The sequence below is a fragment of the Magnolia sinica genome, chromosome 5 (assembly GCF_029962835.1).
Source record: "Magnolia sinica isolate HGM2019 chromosome 5, MsV1, whole genome shotgun sequence".
NCBI lineage: Eukaryota > Viridiplantae > Streptophyta > Magnoliopsida > Magnoliales > Magnoliaceae > Magnolia > Magnolia sinica.
In genome coordinates, this window is record NC_080577.1 from 27312956 (window position 1) to 27332456 (window position 19501).

A 19501-nucleotide genomic window follows, 5' to 3' on the forward strand; every position below is an offset into this window, starting at 1 on the left:
AGCCCATGCATGTCCCAATTAATGTTCTGGGCTGGAAATCTGCTCAATGTAAAATCACATCATAGAAGGCCCTGGCAGGGATGGCTAATGCCTCAAAAATCAGTCCTACTAGACAATCATATCCATCTGATCTGTGGCCATTAGAGTCATGGTAGAAAATGAAAACAGTTAACAGGTCATGTCTGCAGTGGGATAAACTTCTGAAAAAGGAATGGATAGGATTGTTTCTTAAACATAAGCCATCATCTTCGTGCCAATATAAGGATGGAGCTGACTGATATATCACCCTGCCATGTTTCCTGTGTTGAGATTTCTCTACCATGTCATGCATCTTGGGGAGGCCCCCCTTTGGTCCATTCCAAGTTTTAAAACAGCTTACGTTGTTATTTACGGAATTCAAAGACTCTCATTTGCTGCAAAGATAAACCTGTTGAAGAACGTTCGAGGCATGGTTCATCACAAAAAACACCCATCTTCCGAAATTTACAGAGTTTTAAAGCAATTATTCAAGTTTTTTGGAGTTTAAAACGGAGTTTTCCCAACTATGCTCCGAAATAACATCATGGGCACATTTTGGCAAAACTATTTCCAGTCCTGTGAAATGGACAGCTAAAACAAATTTGAGTGGTCCGAATTCAATGGCTGAAACCAACAGACATCATCCAATCAGTGTGATATTCAAAAGCTATGCTCAATCCCCAATTGGGGTCCATGATTTTGGCAGTCCTGATTGATCTGCATGAATGCCACCATTTGATTGGTTGATGAGTAGCCATAACAAATTGGTTTGTGCCTATGGAATGGAGTGTACAGTCCAATGTTCTATAATCCCTTAGGAATCCTGGTGAAAACCTTTTCGGAGTCCTAAGAAAATTTTTTCCCAGCAAACAAACACGAAATTCAGAAAGCTCATGACCTGCCGTATGCCCATATGCAATAACTGGATCCTCAGCTCATTATTATCCCAATAATTTCCAAACGGCCAACATAAAACCCATAATAAAATGTTAAAATTACCCTTCAATCACTGGCAATTCAGTTGCATTAACTTTCATCTAGCACATGCTACTAATTCAATAGCAACATATCTCAGCCATAGTATCGTATCCAGAAACATATGATTTGGAATCAAATTTACAACAATGGAATAACATCGATTCAATTTATGATGGCCAACCAAATGTCCCTGAAATGGCATTTGCTACCTATGGGCTTGTTGCAGTTGGAAGACTCGTTCCTTTCATGCTCAATCCAGCTTCACATTAGAGTACAGAAGGGTGTCTCTTGTGAGGGGCATATTGAGTAGATAGTAGATCTGTGAAACCAAAGCAACCAAAATAATCAGTACTCAGTGGAACCCTCAAGTTCAGAATATAATCATCCTTCTAATAAGGAGAATCCAGAAACAAAGATTAACACATCCACATGCAAGGCAACTATGAAAAATATATAGTTGTTCATGTGAACATTTATACTTTGATTTCTATTTTATTTTTTTGTTCTTTTGAAAAGATGATGAAATTCATTAAAACCAAAAGGCAAGCACCACAAACACAGGCAACATGAGACCCTCACATTAACCAACCCAACGTGGGTAGCAACAAGCACACCAAAAAAAAAAAAAAAACTACAAAAAAGCAGCAGAATATAAACTGCACCAAAACTAAATCAGCCAAAAATAATAGACTCCCAATCCCTTTTAAGCTTCCTGAGATGGACAAATCTCTCTCGATCTTGAGAGTGATAGAGAGGGCGACACTTCGCCATGGAATATTCTAGCATTTCTCTGTCCAAATCCCTGACAAATTTGCAGAGGGCCTAATTTCCAAATGAGTTTAACATCCTTGGAAAATGGACCAACCGTTCAACCTGCGATAACCACGGGAACAGATCTGTTAATCACCCCCACTAGATTCCAAGCGGTGCCAAAAACAGTCCCATACTATCCACACAACTGGGCAATGCAAGAAGAGTCGGATCTCTGGATTCTTAAGCGTTCCTACACATGGCGCATCTATTTGGGATTGCCAAATTCCTCTTCTATGAAGTGTCCATGGTGAGGACTTGACATTCAGTGACTCACATGACTGCCTGTACTCTGGAAGGGATGAGAACTCTCCGTACATTAAGCATAACGATACCAAGCTCCACCATTATCACACAACTTCACCATCAACGATTTGGAAGAGAATATCACCAGATGACCACTTTCAAACCTTTTTATCCTCATTTTATGGATCCAGGTTAGCAGCATGGAGGGCCTCCAAAAGGGCAGCATAGCCGCCCATCTCAGCCTCAAATAAATTATGCCTCGAGCCCACATTCCACACCACAGCAGCCCCAACCACTTCGAGACAATTGCTGACCGTAGCCTCTTTATTCAAGCATTTCAGAAATACCAAAGCGGGATAGGAAGTCATCAATGGAACCTCCCCAATCCATATATCTTTCCAAAATTGGATCCAGTTGTCGCTACCCACCACAAACCCCGTCCCTTCCACGAATAACTGATACACTTTGCCCGGAAAAGAGTGGTCATTAGGCCCGGAATTTTTTCCTATCAAGTCTATTGCTTTCACACCTTAGATCCTCCAGTCTTCAAGTTCCCTAGTAACCAACCCCCAAATCCTGAGCTAGCCCCTAGCTCTTCTCAAAACCTCTACCACCATTTCTCGATAAGGGACCATTTCTTTTCTCTCAACTTCACAACCACAACCTCGTTCCTTCTTAGGGCCTTCCTCTTTGCCTACCCACAAAAATCCCCCTGAATTTCTCAATTCTATTTGCAATACATACAAGCATCTTGAAAAGAGAGAGGTAGCAGACCAAAAAAAAATAAAAAATCGAAACCCAGATTTCATAAGGGTAATTCTGCTGCCAAGCCATATATAGGACTTCTTCCACTTGGCAAGCCTCTTCTCCAATGTCTCCACAACTAGGTCACAAAAGGCCCCCCTTTTTTTGGAGGATGTCCCAAAAGGTGTTAGCACTCAGGTTACCACCAATCGAGAGCCCCAAGTACTTCATTCACCACCTTGCAGCCCAAAACATCGGCTAAGGAATATACGGCTTCTTCAGTTACTACCCTTGAAATGGCACTTTTTCTCATTCACCCTCAACACTGAAGCACACCTTTCACCACAGAAAGTGATAGAACAAAGCCTCACATAAAATGATCGTGTCATCCACGAACTGTAGATGGAAAATCAATTACTCCTCACGACCAATTCCAAAACTGCTAAGGACCCCACTTCCACCACCTTTGACCTCAAAAGACTCAAACTCTGAGCCATATCAGTAAACCAAAGGAGAGATGAGGGATCATCTTTGCGCAATCCCCTCGTGCTTCAGAAAAAACAACCAGTCAGTATCCCTTTCCAACCAAATGGCTTGGTCAACATGCGGGCTTCTACATTAGTACTGCCCAACCTTGGCCTTGCCAAGTCTTCCTTTGAACAGAGATTACTGTAGAAATCTGCTAATGAATCTTTAATCTGGTTGGGCTCCTCCAACAAGATATTCTGGGTTTTAATCTTGTGAATGTAATTTTTTCTCCTCCTGTTAGCTATCATGTGGAAGAAAGAGGTTTTTTGTCTCCCTTCTTCAACCGGGTAGGCTCTAGACTTTAGCCTTCAAGAAGCCTCCTCTCTTTGAAGAATCCCTTGATACCTGAATTTGAGAAACTCTCTTTTCATCTATTTTGAACTGTCCAGCTGGCCCACTTCTTCCTCCCTATCTAGAATGCCAATATTTCCCAAAAACTTCTTTCTTTCTTTTTTTAAGCCCATCTAAACCAAATTTAACCTTGATCCACCCTTTCAATTTAACCTAGATGTGCTGCAACTTTTTCAACAGCTCATAGCCAGCCCACCCTCCATTTTGCATTCATTCCATCACGCTGCAATCAGCTCATGAAAACCTTAAGTCTCAAACTACCAATGCATGAATTGAAATGGGATCCAGCCGGAGGACATAATGGGGGATTCAAGGAAAATGGGGGTATGATTCAACACCGACCACGGAAAACACCAATTGCACTATGCCAGGATCGATAATGAGTTTCCCAATCCACTGTAATCAGTAATCTATCCAATCATGTCAACCTCCCGCCTCTAAGACGAAGATCCACAAGGCTATTTAAAGCAACAAAACTAGCAAATTTCCGCATCGAAGTCAATAGTCCTACACTCCTACCCCCAAGCTTCTCATATCCCAATCGAATGGTGTTGAAATCACCTCCCGGACACTAGGGAAGGTTGTTCCTGTTGTTGATGTCGGATGATTCTTGCCAAAAATTGTTCCTTAACCTGGGATCACTAGAGCCATGCATCGATGACAACACACATTTGAAAGCATCTCCCACAGCATGGAAAACCGATGACAAAGAGAAGACTCCACATTGGTCATCTTCAACACACTGTATCTTGATTCCACAATATGATAATCCTCCCAGCTGAACCCCTTGACGGAGAGAGGCAAAATCTTTATTCACCACCCCCCACAGCTCATTAATAATCCCGGCCAAAATATCCCCTAGCTTCAATTCTTGGAGCATGACGATATCAACTTCCCTCCAGCACAGAAGATCTTTCACGACAAATCTGCAGTCTCTGCTACCAAAGCTGTAGATGTTCCAGGAGACAGCTTTCATTGGGCCACCTTAGAGCCTCCTTACCCAGCCCTTTTTATTTCTCTGCCTTTTGCTTCGAGACATCTCTTCTTGTTTATCATAATTGACCGTGCATGAAAGGTCAGCCAGGTTCCTTCTCCCTCTCTACTTACACAAGAAATATTCTACACCTCCCCCGCGGTTTCTCTTCTCTAACTCCTTAAATATGGATCTCATATAGATTTTTCACTTTCAAAAGATAGGCCTAAACTTTTATTTAATTCCACCATATAGATGCTACATGTAGACTCCCCTAACGAATCCAAGTGCTTGTTCACAATTATGTGAAATCTCTTAGCCCCCTCAATAACCACAAATTTTCGGACTACACTCCCCACTGCCTCCAACATAACTCGCATTCTTGTCAAATTGGACCATGGGACAGATCGAAAGAGGATATGAAGGTGCTATTATCTTCTAACAAAGACAAGCAAGCACCGCAACAATGATGGAGTAACCGGAGAGTCGGAGACCTAAACCCGCAAAGAGAAGCCTTGTAGGATGCCTCAACAACTGTCCCTTCCTTGCTATTGCACCTGCCACTAGACCTCGAAAGTGGAGTCTCCTTTCTGCTTCTTCGAACTTGGTCATTCCACATGCGACTATCATAGATCGGATTCCATTTCCCCAAACAGCGGCCAGATTCACCAGGTTAGAGCTCCCACTCCTACAAACCTTCCCAAAAATCGTCCCCTCATTGGTGTCTTTGAGCATGACACATGCCTCCCTAGGCCGAACTGGCCAATGAATTGAATCTCAGGCATACCTTCAGTCCCAAATGGGGATGACAAAAAGGATATGTGATGCAGGACAATTAACCACTTACGCTCTAAAAGCTCAAACTGATAGAGCATGGCAAATTAATCCTTTATCTCATAGCCCAGGCCCCACATCTCATGGGTTAGGACCTCGGCCGAACCTCCCTTGTGGGCCCCACTTCACATGGGTTCCACCTTACACGGGCTGCCCACTCCGAGTGTGTCCCTACATCCCACAAACTACCCTACTCGAGCTCGGTGTGAAAATGCCCATGCATTAATCGCCCACAGTGAGGAGTTTCGAACATGAGATCTCCCTCTCTGATACCAATTTGATGCAGGACAATTAACCACTTGCTCTAAAAGCTCGAACTGATAGAGCATGGTGAATTAATCCTTATCTCATAGCCCGGGCCCCACATCTCATGGGTTAGGACCTCAGCCGAACCCCCCTTGTGGGCCCCACTTCACCTAGGTTCCGCCTCACACGGGCCGCCCACCCCGAGTGTGTCCTTGCATCCCACAGGCTACCCCACTTGAGCACGGTGTGAAAATGCCCCTGCATTAATATGCCCCTTGCTATTATCTTGACAAATATAATAATGGCCTTCATCTCTTCTGAATGAATGAAAATCTTGCGATAAGATGTTCTTCGTTTCTCGGCAGGAAGAACTCTCCCGCCTCACCTACATCCCTTTTATCGCCCACTTGATGTGTCTCTATGTGACATATGTCCTTACTTCTAGAAGCCCCTTGACACAAGACTGATGCACGAACCAAATAAGATGTGAGATCAAGTAGCAGAATTAAGATATTTAACAAAAAAAACACAAGTATTGCCATAATCATCACGAATCCTATGAAAATCAAAAGAGCATCATGCATGATCCTAGGCTAGGTTACCAACATCATCACACAAGATCATTAAATAAAATGAAACTAGGATCTAATGGATGTAGGGACATCCAATTAGCATAAGATATATTCTATTTCAAAATAGAAAACCTAATACAATCTAGGGTGAAAATTAAGGTTTGGGTAATTTGGAAAAGTAGAAAAATTAGGAATTTTAGGTTTAGGGTTAGGGTTTCGGGGATGAAAGAAAGGAGTTTTGATATAACGATGATGAGAAACCAAAAAAGGGGCAAGGTAGGATTCACACGTGTGGCCCCACGGTCACACGTGTGGTGTGCGGTGGATGGGTTTAGGTCGGTTAGGGTTTGGATTGTGGATGGGTATAGAAAAGTTGGGTTTGGGAGAAGACAAAGATCTGAGATGAGAGAATTAAGAACCTGAAGAAAATACCAGGATGGGGGAGAAAAGAGAAGATAGTGTGAGGATAGATGGAAACCCCGCACCTCCGTTAATGAAGATTAGCCTCGCACCAATCTCCCTTCCAAATCGCATAAAGATGGAAGATGAAAGCAAGAGCTTCTCTCTCCTTTTTTTTTTTTTTTTTTAATGACAAAATCCAATGGGAGAGGTCACACGCCCCCTTCTTTTTATAGATCCAAGAAGTTTCAAAAATTACAATAACCCCCCTGTCTTGTGAATCTTAACGAAAATAATCAGTCTAAATAAAATCAACCAAAACACTAATAATGTGTCCAAATATAAAATAATCAAAAACTAAATCCTAAAAGACGGTAAAGTCTAAAACTGATGTGGACGATAACGATCAATGACCCGATCATGTGATCCATGCGATCCAATGGATCGATGGTTGTGTCCCTCCAATCCAACAGTCTGAATCACTCCATAAAGCAGCCCGTGCATCTCCCCAGTATGGGGTCTTTCAGATGCTCGTACATGCACATGGGGTCTTCAGCACGATCATGGATACACGGATACTCACCTAGCCACAGGAAAATCGGTGTGGCCCGCCTCCTCCTCTAATACGTACGCAAGGGAGTACGTGAAGTGATGTCCTCATCACCCCTCCTAGCCCTTGCCCTCGACAGGTACCCACATCTGTGCAAGAGTATCAAATGCGAAGCAAGTAACATTCGCAATTCCTGCACCTAACCTCTTGGATATCATTCGAGCCGTTGGGATCCACCAACCTGCAATCCACCACACAAGTGATCCCACTGGTCTTCCTTCTCTCCTCACACTCCCCTATAGCTAAGGTATTCTGTAACGGTAACGGTGGTTATAACGGTCACCACCATTACCTTTATGATACGGAGTGTAACAACCGTTATGGTCTCTTCTTTGTATATAAAAATAAAATAAAAAATCAAACAAACCTGTGTCAGCCTCGTAACAGACCATTACGGGGGCTATAACAGCCTTTATGGGTCTTTTTTTTTTTTTTTTTCCGTAATAGTTTTTACAGCCTTTGTGACCCCATAACGTGTAAGTTGTAACGGTTGCCAAGTTACCTTTATGTAACAGCCTTTACGACACACCATGCCTATAGCTCTCCCTCCCCTCTTTAGCATACTTAATCATTGATGCACCATACGTTTCAGCCATCTTCTAACCTACCACCACCACCATCGTTGGATACTATCACCTAATTCTTAGAACTTCCCCTTCCTCTCTAAGCTTAACGATGTACAATTTCCCTTCTATGCTGAGGGGGGTCACCATTAACAAATTCAATGAACCCTTGACCAAGATCTTCAACCTTCCTTCCAAGCTGTCGCTACAGATCACACTCAAATCTACCTCCAAAACCACTCTGATGAATGAACCAATAGCACGAAATATATTGACTTCCCATGCATGTAGCTACGCTCTCTAGACTTCTATGCAGATGGCTCTCCTTGCATACTCGATTTTGCTGCTCCACTTGCATAGATCATTAATGGGATTCTTGATTACCACCAACCCTCCTTCAAGATTATCTTAGCCTCCATTTCAAATGGCAGGGAGAACAAAAGCGAAAGCTAGTAAATACTTTGAACTCCTACTGGAATCACCACCTTCTACTTCTCTGCCAACCATTTCCAATGATCCTCCAATGAAATTTTCCCAAAATCAACCTTACCTACAAAACACGATTTCAGTGTGAATATCCTATCACGGGCGACCGATTCTTTCACTAACCTTGACCTACAATCAGCTACCTCCTTCCAAGCTGCTAGAATGGAAGTTGGAAACAAAATCCCCTGCTTGCCCCATGCTGCTGACCATACACCAGAGGAACCATGCCAACAAAACTTGTTGTGAGTTCTGATCAGGTTGAGAATCTCTCATTGGGTTGTCCATCTGATGAGGGCCCTCCCTTTGCTTTTCAAACTTTGCAAGATTGACCGCAAGCCTCCAACCTCCATTGATATGCCATTAAAAATTCAATCACTTAAGTGCTTGATCCAAATACCAAAATCTAACCAATGCGCAACTTCTCAGCATCCCTATATCTTTATGCCTCACCATGAATGTCTCCACCAACTGGCCATCTCTCTCAAACAGTCCAACTATGTCCCTAGCCGGCTAGCCCTCAATTTGGAGTTAAATCCAGCTACAAAGACTGTAAGCGACCCTTTCCCTCTTTCCTTCCTTGAATGTAGCACTTGACGCTCTAGCATAACTACGACAAAAACAAAAAAAAAAACACCAAGAGGCAGCCTAAGTGCTTCCACACACCACTTTTGAGTTCCTTAAACCAAATACCAGATCACATGAATAGAGAGACATTCGTCACATCCCTCGACTCATCAATCAGTAAGCTGGAAGAGAAACTCAGAACAAGCATGCTAGATGAAGTCTAGATTGCCAACCTTGCATTGACAGATGGGGAGTCATCAGTGCATCCCCTTGATCCGCAGTGTAGCGGGAGGCCACTTGGCCTTGAATGCCATTGAATGCCAGGTAAGGATCATGTTGGAGACAGGATTGTGGTTCCACTTGGCCTCAAATGCCAGGGAAGGATCATGTTAGACTGGAGACAGGATCACCTTGTCTTAAACAAGCACTTGCAGTCATTGGACTATTCTTATCATATTGTTTCCACCATGATTGGTCCTTAGCAGAAAGGATCACCTTGATGATTCACAAATGATTATATAGTCAAATGACTACTTTGATTGGTACTTTCACATATCTGGTTGTTCTCATATTATGGTTATCGGCAATGTTTTCACTATCGGTATTGACACATGCATCACACCCTTGGGATACGGAAACATATTGGTTATCACATGAGAAATATCAGATGTATCACGTAATGTTTCGTTGTTTTTAGAAAATGTTGAGAAATTGGTCGAATTTTTCAATGAAACTTCAGAAAAATTTACAGATCCCCCCAATGGTCCGGAAAAGAAACAATAAACTTTGAAGCTAATGTCCATTCTATTACAAGTGATTCGGCCTTGCTAAAAACCTCGAAAACCTGCCTCTTGCAGTTTCTGAAACATCGGTCGTTTCTTTCTAACCATATAACCCATATACCAGCTAGCAAACATAATCACCAAACTTTTTTCTCAGTTTTCCTTGTACCCCACCATGCCACATTAAAAAGAAGCTATCAACGGATTTTGGTGAGACCCATAAGACTCTGAATAAAGTGAAGAAATTATCCCATAACATTTTTACAAAAGAACAATGAAGGAAGAGATGATCCATTGATTCCTCATCTCGCATGCACATGCGACAAGCATTCGGAAGAATAAAGTTTCTTTTGCAAAGGTTATCCAATGTAAGCAGCTTCTTCCTCTCCACTAGCCACGCAAGCACTACCACATTTGGGGGAGCATCATAGCGCCACATAAATGTTGTCGAAGAAACCCCTCCACTAGAGTTGACCCCACTTACGAGCATGTAGAAGGATTTCACTAAAAAAATGTCTAACTTATCTTTTAGCCATTTCATATAATCCAGTTTTGAAATTACGGGAGACATTTTTTATAACAACTCCAACAATCGAAAATCTCTTCATCTACCAAATTCCACCTACACGGCGGGGCCCATATTACCACCTCTCCTACTGTTGAGAAATAGCTAGCTACCCTCAATCACCGCCTTAATCAACGTAATTCTCCCTCCCAATGATAATTGACAAGACTTCCACTACGATAGCTTCGACTCAAATCTTTCAACCACTCTATCCCAAAGATGTTTCATCGGTCTGCCAATGCATAGCATGAGACCAGGATATGTAGTAGGGAAGGAACCCTCCCTACATCCAAACACTGTAGCAAAAATCTTTTAACTCCTTCAAGATCCCCACCCCCAAAATCTCACTCTTGCTAATATTAACTTTTGGTTGCGAAACCACCTCAAAACAAATGTCAATCGAACGAAGATTTTAAACATATCTAGCATCTACCTCACAGAAAAGCAATGTGTCGTCAGCATAGTGCAAGTGAGAGATCTGGAAATTTGACTTATGCACCCCGAAGCCTTTCACCAAACCCAACTTTGCCCCTTTATCTATCAAACTACGCAACGGCTCCATAACCACCACAAATGAATATAGGGGAAGGGGATCCCCTTGTCGTAATCATCTGGAAGTTGTGAAGAATCCATTTGGGGATTTGATCACCAATACTGAGAATTTTGCCGACCTCACACATTTCTGGACCAAAAGTCGCCATTTAACCGCATATCCCAACCTCTTTAGCATGTAATCCAAAAAGTTACAATCCACATGATCAAATGCATTTTCAATATCTAGCTTATAAATAAGGCCTTTTGACCCTCTCCTATTACAAGAGTGAATACATTCATTTGCCACCCAAAAACTATCCATAATCCACCTTCCTTCCGAAAATGGTCCTTGTGATATCGAAATGACTTCACCCGACACCACCGAAAATCTTGAAGCTAGCACCTTAGCTAGGATTTTATATGGGCTTCCCAATAAGCTAATGGGTCTGAAATCCCGAAGGCATTTAGCACCTTTGTTGGGAATGACCGCTATAAATGTAGCTCCCATTTCCGAAGCAATGCAATCTTTACAATGGAAGTCGTCCAGTCCAGGGGTCTTATCACTTTCCAATTCTGACAACGCTCGTTTAATTTCTTCCTCTATGAAAGCCTTTTTTTAAAGAAAACCGTCGCTTATGATGAAAGAGAAGCAAAACTCAAATTATCACCAGCCTATTCCACTCCTCCCTCTTTAGGAGCCTCCTATAGAAGTCGACTATAGCAATACATACCTTTGACTTGCCCTCCACCCTTTCCCCCCTCCACCATTAGAGATTTGATCTTGTTTGTTCTTGCTCTAGCGCTTGCCATCGCGTGTAGGGGTGTACACCGAGTCGAGCTGGCCTCGGCTCAACCTCTTGCCAACCCCAGCTCAAACTCGGCTCGACTCGGTCTTTGAGCCTGACTAGCCAGCTCGGCTCGGTTCGGTTTGGTCAACAGCTCGAGCCAAAATCGAGCCTCTGCGGAATTTTCACAAACACATGCCATGCACTTTCAATTTCTCACTGTGTGTAAAACAGCAGTAGCCGTTTACAAGTATTTTCATCAAACACCTTCTATGCAACATCAAAATCAAGAAAAAATGATATCTGTTTCATATACATACTTTCCTTGCCACTAGCCAACACTTCGTTGAGTCATTTCATCAAACGCTTGGTGAGCAGCATCAATATCAAAGTAACCGAGTCACCAAACTAGTTCGATCCGAGTTTGATTCAAGTTGGGGTTCGATCCGAGTCAAGTCGAGCTCAGGCAAGCTTGAACTCGGTTCGAAATTTTTCTGAGCTCGCTCGAAATCGGCTTCGAACCAAGTTGAATCAAGCTTTTTCGAGTCGAGTCAAGCAAGCTAACCGAGCTAACTCGGTTCGTGTACACCCCTAATCGCATGAAATAATTTTGTATTTTTATTCCCTTGTTTCAACCACAGGGCCCGCAATTGTTGGTGCCACTTGATTTCATCCTCACGTAGTCTTTGCATTGTATTTTGCACGAAATACTTCCCGCCATGATATTTCCTCCACTAACAATTCTTCTTTGACATCAAGGAGTTGAATTTGTTGTAAATTTTGTAGTCACCTCCTCTCGAGCCCCTAATGCCTCTTTCTTCTGCATACAAATTTCTTTTTCAACACCTTTAATTTTTGGAATAAAATGAAAATTTCCCTTCCCTAAATCGAGAAAGATGAACAACATTCTACCACCTTCTCCATAAATCCCTCTACTTCTAACCAAGCAAGTTCAAATCTAAAAGAATAGGGACCTCAGCCTTCCTCATCCGTTTTTGGCAATATTGGGCAATGATCGGATATCGACAAACCTTGTTGAAATGCCAACATGAATTTTTCTACCCATTTGGGTAAGACAGGGAAACAATCTAGTATTGACTTTGTCGCCTTCGCTTGACACATCATTACATACTTAGAAATCAAAAGATCACAAAATATAGAGTCATAATAAGTTTCCTTTGTATAGGGTCCTAAACTATGCACTGTCTGACAAAGTGATGCAACTATATTCAAAATTAACTAATATAATTTATAAATAATAGAAGACATGTATAAAAATACAACCAATTAATTATTCTTAAAAATTGCAAACATGGTTACAAGTACTTGAAATTAAATTGTCCATATTATGTCTTACAAGTTACAACCCAAAATTAGGTTTATCTTCTCATCTTATGATGAGATTGGTGTACAATTCTTGTACAGTTAAGGATGAAAAATATCCAATGGTCCTTTTTCAATAAACAAGCATCGACAAATCAAAGGCTAGGATCGTTCAAGCAATTTGATTTTAGGACCGTGACTTAGTGACAGTGGGTTCAAATTTTTAATTGGTTTAATTTGAGTTGATATATAGCACGTGTAAAAATTTTTAATCATGCCTACCTTTATCAAAAAGGTTTTCAATCTGCCAGCAAAGAGGTCCACGGCTTAGGTGGGTCCCACCATGATATTTCTGTGAAATCCACCCGAACCACTAGGTGTGTCACCCCATGTCAGGCCCATGGCCCAAAAATCAGTCCCATCCGTGATTCAGGTGGGCCAAACAATTGAAAATGGTGTAAATGGCAATTCTTACCCTCCAAACTATTTCCCTTAGTGTGGCCCACCTGAATCACGGATGGACTTGATTTTTGGGCCCCGTGCCTAAATTTTATTGTGGCATCTAATGGTTGGACTGGATTTCATTTAATCATCACGGTGGGCCTAGTAAAAACAAGGGTGGACGTCTCTACGCCAACTATTTCCGTTAGTGTGCCCCCCTTGAATCACAAGTCAGCCTGATTTTTTGGCCTCAGACTAACAGGGGATTGCACATCTAATGATCAGAGTGGATCTCACGTACATGTCAAGGTGGAGTATAAAAAATGAAGGGCGTTCATGTCAGATTTTTTTTTAATACATTAGCTGAAATCAAGTAAGCCCACCTTTATTTTTTACAGGGCCCACCATGATGCAAGATGTGAAATCCACTCCGACCAATAGATGTGTAATCTCAAGTTAGGCCCGTTGGCAAAAAAAGTCAGACTAGCCTGTGATTCACGTGGGCCACACCAAAGGAAACAATTGGTAGAGAGATGTACACCCTTGATTTTTACAAGGCCCACTGTGACGATTATATGAAATCCACTCCAACCATTAGATGCCATAATAAAATTAGACATGGTGGCCAAAAACTAGGCCCATCCATAATTCAGGCAGGCCACACCAATAGAAATAGTTTGGACGGTGAGGATTGCCATGTACACTGTCTCTAATGGTGTGGTTCGCCTGAATCATAGATGAGGCTGACTTTCGGGCCTTGGGCCTAATATGGGGTGAAGCGCCTGGTGGTTAGTGTGGATTTCACATAAACATCACGGTAGGGCCCACCTAAGTCATGGCCCTTCGATCACCTAAAGCGCTACTGGCCGGTGTATTAAAGGCTTTGCAGCCTTTTGTTTCGAAAAGCTTGCAGGAAGCATCCGTGCAAAGGAGAGGAAGAGACGAAGCAGAGAAAGGGGGACTGGAGGAGGAGAATGAGAAGAAGAGGAAGATTAGGTATGAGTTTTTTTCAGTCTCCTTTCTCAGTATCGTTGATACATCATGATATATTGACGATTATTACAATGTATAGCTGATATCCCAAAAACTAGTAACTTAAGTAGGGCTTTGTATTGGGTAGCTGCAATACTAATAATATCAGCCGCTATTATCGATATTGCATTCATTGGTTATCGGTAGATCAAGTAACTATCTGCAAGGGTGCATGGTTATCCAATTGGCAGGGAAAAGTATGTTAAAAGGTCAAGTTAGCAGAGAAAACTGTATTGGGAGGGCGGTAAATGGACCTAGTAGGAGGCGGTCATTTCAAACGTAACTTTATGCATGTGCCAACCTATTGCAGGAAGGCCATGTGTTTTTCACATGTGCCACCCTATTTTAAATGGCAATTATAGAGTTGGAAAAATGGGTAGTTATGGTGGTCCTATCTTCATTACCTATTTAAAGGGCAAATCATGGAATAAAATTGAAGCATCATCTGACTAAGAACCTTTTTTATTTCTTTTAGCAACTAGGGTTGTAGTCATGGATTTAATACTAAGTGACTCGGGCCAACTTGTCTAGTCTAAAGTCAAATGGAAACTAGCCTAAGTCAGGCATGACTTGTGGTGTCACACAAGATTAAGGTCAAACAGAGTTCGAGTCGTCAACCCATGGCTGTAATACTTCTGATCAATTCACTTGAACACTACAAAGTCTCTTGATTTGTCAACACATGAGCCACATTAATATTGAATATCGGTAGAAGAGGAACATTTTCTCTTCTCCATATATCTTTTTCTTCCAACACATCAGTCATGTTAAAGGAAATAACTTGTGAGAAAAGGAAAAAAGCACTTCTACATTTGATTATCAAGATCGGCGAACAAGGTACCATTGTATTACTTTTTTTGGAAAAGCCAAAAATACCAACACGAGAGAAATGCCACGATTGGCAGATGAGAACCATAAGTGCTGCCATATGTTAAAATGAGCCGAATTGATCTGCAGTTTCTATAGTTCATAATTCTAAGAACCTTTTCAATAAGAAATTTGTTTGAGAAACCATCTAGCAATTCCATAAGTGTTTTCATGAATGCATTCTGATACTTTTGCATCATCGAGTGCGGTGTAATTTCATAAATTCAGAGAACTTTAAATGTATGAAAAAGAAACTGAAACGCTTTTTTTTTGACAAACTTGATTAATTAAATCATAATGACAAAGAGGGAATGTAGTCTCACCCCGATGAGAGTTGACACAAGAAGAATAACTCCAGTTATCCAAGCTAGACTCAGTCTAACCAACTTCACCTCTGCAATGGTAGTTGCATTGAGGGGTTCCACTTCCTCCAATCGCCGCGATGTTCGAGTTGAAAATTTAACATCCAACATTGAATCCAAGTCGGAAGAAGACTTCTCATTAAATAAGATAACCCCTACAATTTTCCCTGCCAATTTGAAGCATCCACAGGTTTCAGTAAAAATAAGGAACTCTCTCACTCTTTGTTTTCCCTTGCAACAAAGCATCGAAATAAAAGAGATCCATTATAACTTCTCAAGAACAGGGCAATATCTATGATTGAATTGGTACCATCAATTTTCAATAATTAACTGAAACACCGACCATATTAGAGAATTTGCCATATGAGAACTGGAAAATGGTATTACTAGCACAGGCCACTTTTCATTCATGGCATGTGATTTTAAAGGCAAAAGAGGTCATTGCACAAGGGAAAGAAACTATGGGATGGTTTTCCTAATCAAAAAATTTCTTCCCAGGAATATGGGTGCTTATGTATGCTAATTATGTGTAGGAACAGCTATCTCTGGATCTAAAAAGAAGGTAGAGACTAAGTGATAGCTGACCTTCGAGAGCTGCCTGTAGTGAATCAAAAGACTTGGTCAATGCAGTCAGGAAGAGCTCCATTCCCTGCTCCACTAGGTCGCCTGGACCATATTGTTCTTGCAAAGCCTGTAATGTGTTGAAATTAATCAAGCTGAGAACTATGACTAAATGCACCTGAAGGTTAGCATGGAAAATATAAAAAGTATTAAATAAATAAATAACTAAAAACTGGCAAGAATCAAGCTCATTGATTGTCTAGCAACCCCACATCTAGGCATATTGTGATGCATACCCAAGGCCCATCATGGGTTGAATTCTTTGACAGTTTGTTACTGATTTTTTTGGAGCTGGTTTTCTGGAACTACAGTTGATACTTTTGGAAGATTATAGTTGCTGACTCTGTTGATTCTCAGATGATTTTGGAGGCTGACTTTCTGGATCTGCATGTATTTTTGGCCCTCACAATTTGGCTAAATCCTTGCAGATACGAGGTATCCGATTTTGGAAAAAATTAGATTGATTTGGAATCAATCTAACATTTGGAAATTCCTGGTTAGAGATTTCATAGGGATTCTAGGGTGTGTCATTAAGGCCTAACAAGATTCTTCTAGTAGGTACAGGGGCTGAGTTTTTTAAAGTATTTAAGTACTTGTACCTAGTGCAGAGATTTCAACTACAAGTTGTTTATCTCTCCCCATTTGAATATTTGGTGTGGTGTGTTTACTTCTTGTTGTAGTGATTCAAGTATCGAATTCTCATTGATTCAATAAACAGATGGCATCATATCAGCATAACAAATGATCAAGCAATTTGCCATATGATGTTAGCTAAAATATTGTTTCCATTTGAAAAGAACACAAAAATGCATGACCACATGGAATGTGCACTCTAATTTCCCTGTGCAGCTCAGGAACCTGCCCATGATTGCTTCCAAGGTCCAGCAGAGGAGTGCTGATATTTAAAACATATCCCCCCTCCAGCGTGCACTATGAGCAGAACTTCCACAACATCAACGTCAGGCAATGAATGCTCAGAGCAAGGTGAAACAAGATCTGATGGCCAAGATGTAATCACCTGAATGCCTGTGAAACGGCCTTTCATTAGCTCCGCCAAGTTCTGCATGCTTCCGGGAAAATCTTCATGGATTTCAATGACCCTTTTAATACTATCGATCAAAGACAAAAGATCTGTTGCAAATTCCCAATCTGCTTTCTGCAAAACATATGCATCTCTTCCTATAAAGATCAGGAAATACATACAACAGATGATTTTGGAGTCTCTGCGTCTTAACAGATAGATGATAAAGGTAAATTCATCTTTTAATTGGAGAAAGGAATATTGCAGAAAACCTTTGACAAATTCAGGTTCAAAGACATCCCACTGGCCAAAGGGAAAGCCAACTCCCCATCCATTGCTTCCGGGGAACCAATATACGATCCGCCTAACCAATTTGCCTGAACAAGTTTGATAAGAGAAACTGTGAAATATGAACGACATGTTAAAGACTTCAGAGACCTTAATAGCGTCGGCAATGAAAGGAACCAAGAAAAGTTGCACTAACAAGATCATGGAGTTCTGTATCAAAGAAAGCAACATCACTTTCAACCCCTACACGGTCGTCTAGTGAAATTATAGAAAGCTCATCTTCATCTGCAACAAACTCAAGGATTAACCAGCCATCAACAGAATAGTTGCAGCCAAAAGAGAAAGGGTAGAGAGTTCATGGAGACAGATTTTTCTGAAGTTCAAATACCTGAAATTTCAATTTCAGCTTTACTTGAATCAATAAGAACCTTCCCACTAAAGGCACTGCCAACTCGGAAATTTGATTGGTCAAGCAACGACAATGGATCTGTAGATGAAGGAAACTTCATAAAATCACTGACTGCAGAAAACAATGCGACTGATGTAAGCACTTAAAGGTATCAGGTTTGTGAACCTTTGATTCCTCCAATTTCCAGCATGAAAACAGCACGTGGCCTATCAAATGGATTGGGCAAGAGAACCTCATCCAACTGCAAAAAAAAAAAAAAAAAGAAAAGCAAAGAAAAAAAAAGAAAGAAGCAATCAACCATATTTATAGAGCAAGGTCAAAATCAATATGCAAAAATCAGCATGAATTATAACACTAAACCTTTCTTGAAGACTCAGCCGGAAGAGAAGCAGGTGGAGCAAAACCGAGCAAGACTGATACAGCAGCAGCAACTTCAGATAGTGATATCAAATCAGACTGTCGCAAGATACAGATCTCAACAATTAGATTATGCTACATAGCATTGGATTTAAGAAAGTGCAAGCCACCAACAATTTAAATGACATAAAGGAAATCCTGATGACGGTTTCACTGAAGCAAAACACTGGACGCTAGGTTGGAATGTGGATGCCATGGGTTGCAAAAAAATCCTCTGAAAAATCAAAGTCCACAATCTTCCTAAAAAAATACACAGCATCACAGTACACGCTCGCAAGAATATCAATTCCACACAGAATTTGAAAGTAATTTATTTTGGTAACTCCAGATCTTCTATTCATCTTGCGACGCTTAAATTGCTCCTAGTGCTTAGCGGAAAAAAATAATCCGCCTAAATTAGCAACTTCCATATCCTCATTCAAAACTTACTAAATTAAAACACCAAAAACTTCCAAAAAATTGCAAAATCCACGATTGTGAAAGTAGAGGCTATCTTTCGATGACATCCAGCTATTCATGTCAATCATCAAAACAGAAGAAAGAAACGAATGATCGTGATTTACCTCATCGACGATATCTGATGAACGAGATCGGAGGTATGGATGCCTGGAGCTGTCGAGGAAGATGATCGAATCCGCCTGCATGAAAATACATCAGAGGAAAAATCGTCAGATCTAGAAAAAAAAATAGAGGAATTTAGGGGCGAGATTGAACGGAAACGTACCCTAGCTTGTAGGCAGAGAGCGGAGATGAAGATCAGTAAATGGAAGATTTTCATGAACAGATGAGAATCCATTGAGAGAGAGAGAGAGAGCTTATAAAAGGGAGTTTTGGAAGAACAACATGTGGGTGATGGAGAAGAAATTAGCGAGGGCAGAGATATAGAAATACCCCGCAGCGTGCGTTTGCCACTGTTTGCAACGATGGCAACTTAATCACTAGACGTCTAGACCTTTTACACCGTCTGATTTTGCCAGCCCGTTGAGGGAAAAAAAAATAATGGTTATTATAATTTGTTTATGACCAAGTTCGAGCCATTAACTCCGAGTATGCTATTCAGTAGCGGGATATTAATAAGAGACATATGGTAGATTTCTTTGACTACTGTGTGGTACAGTCAGCTACTCGTCGT

At 41.2% G+C, this 19501-nt stretch overlaps 1 protein-coding gene across 1 annotated transcript; it reads right to left on the reverse strand.

Moving 5' to 3' along the window:
• Nucleotides 1-932: 932 nt before the first annotated feature.
• LOC131245839 (uncharacterized) lies at nucleotides 933-19235 on the reverse strand. The gene is made up of 11 exons (XM_058245565.1): nucleotides 19094-19235; nucleotides 18933-19007; nucleotides 18313-18408; nucleotides 18118-18193; nucleotides 17932-18030; nucleotides 17740-17828; nucleotides 17528-17632; nucleotides 17253-17390; nucleotides 16199-16304; nucleotides 15575-15780; nucleotides 933-1315 (listed from the first exon to the last, which is right to left on the reverse strand). Exons 1-11 carry the CDS (start codon nucleotides 19163-19165, stop codon nucleotides 1247-1249), a joined length of 1131 nt encoding a protein of 376 aa, XP_058101548.1. The 5' UTR covers nucleotides 19166-19235; the 3' UTR covers nucleotides 933-1246.
• Between the last annotated feature and the right edge of the window lie 266 nt (nucleotides 19236-19501).

Excerpts from the sequence above, each read along its gene's own strand:
- LOC131245839 (XM_058245565.1), bottom strand. The coding sequence starts at position 19,165 with ATGGATTCTCATCTGTTCATGAAAATCTTCCATTTACTGATCTTCATC. Across the intron at positions 17,633-17,739 it reads ATACAGAACTCCATGATCTT|GCAAATTGGTTAGGCGGATC; the intron begins GTTAGTGCAACT and ends AAACTTGTTCAG. Across the intron at positions 15,781-16,198 it reads ACTACAGGCAGCTCTCGAAG|GGAAAATTGTAGGGGTTATC; the intron begins GTCAGCTATCAC and ends TCAAATTGGCAG.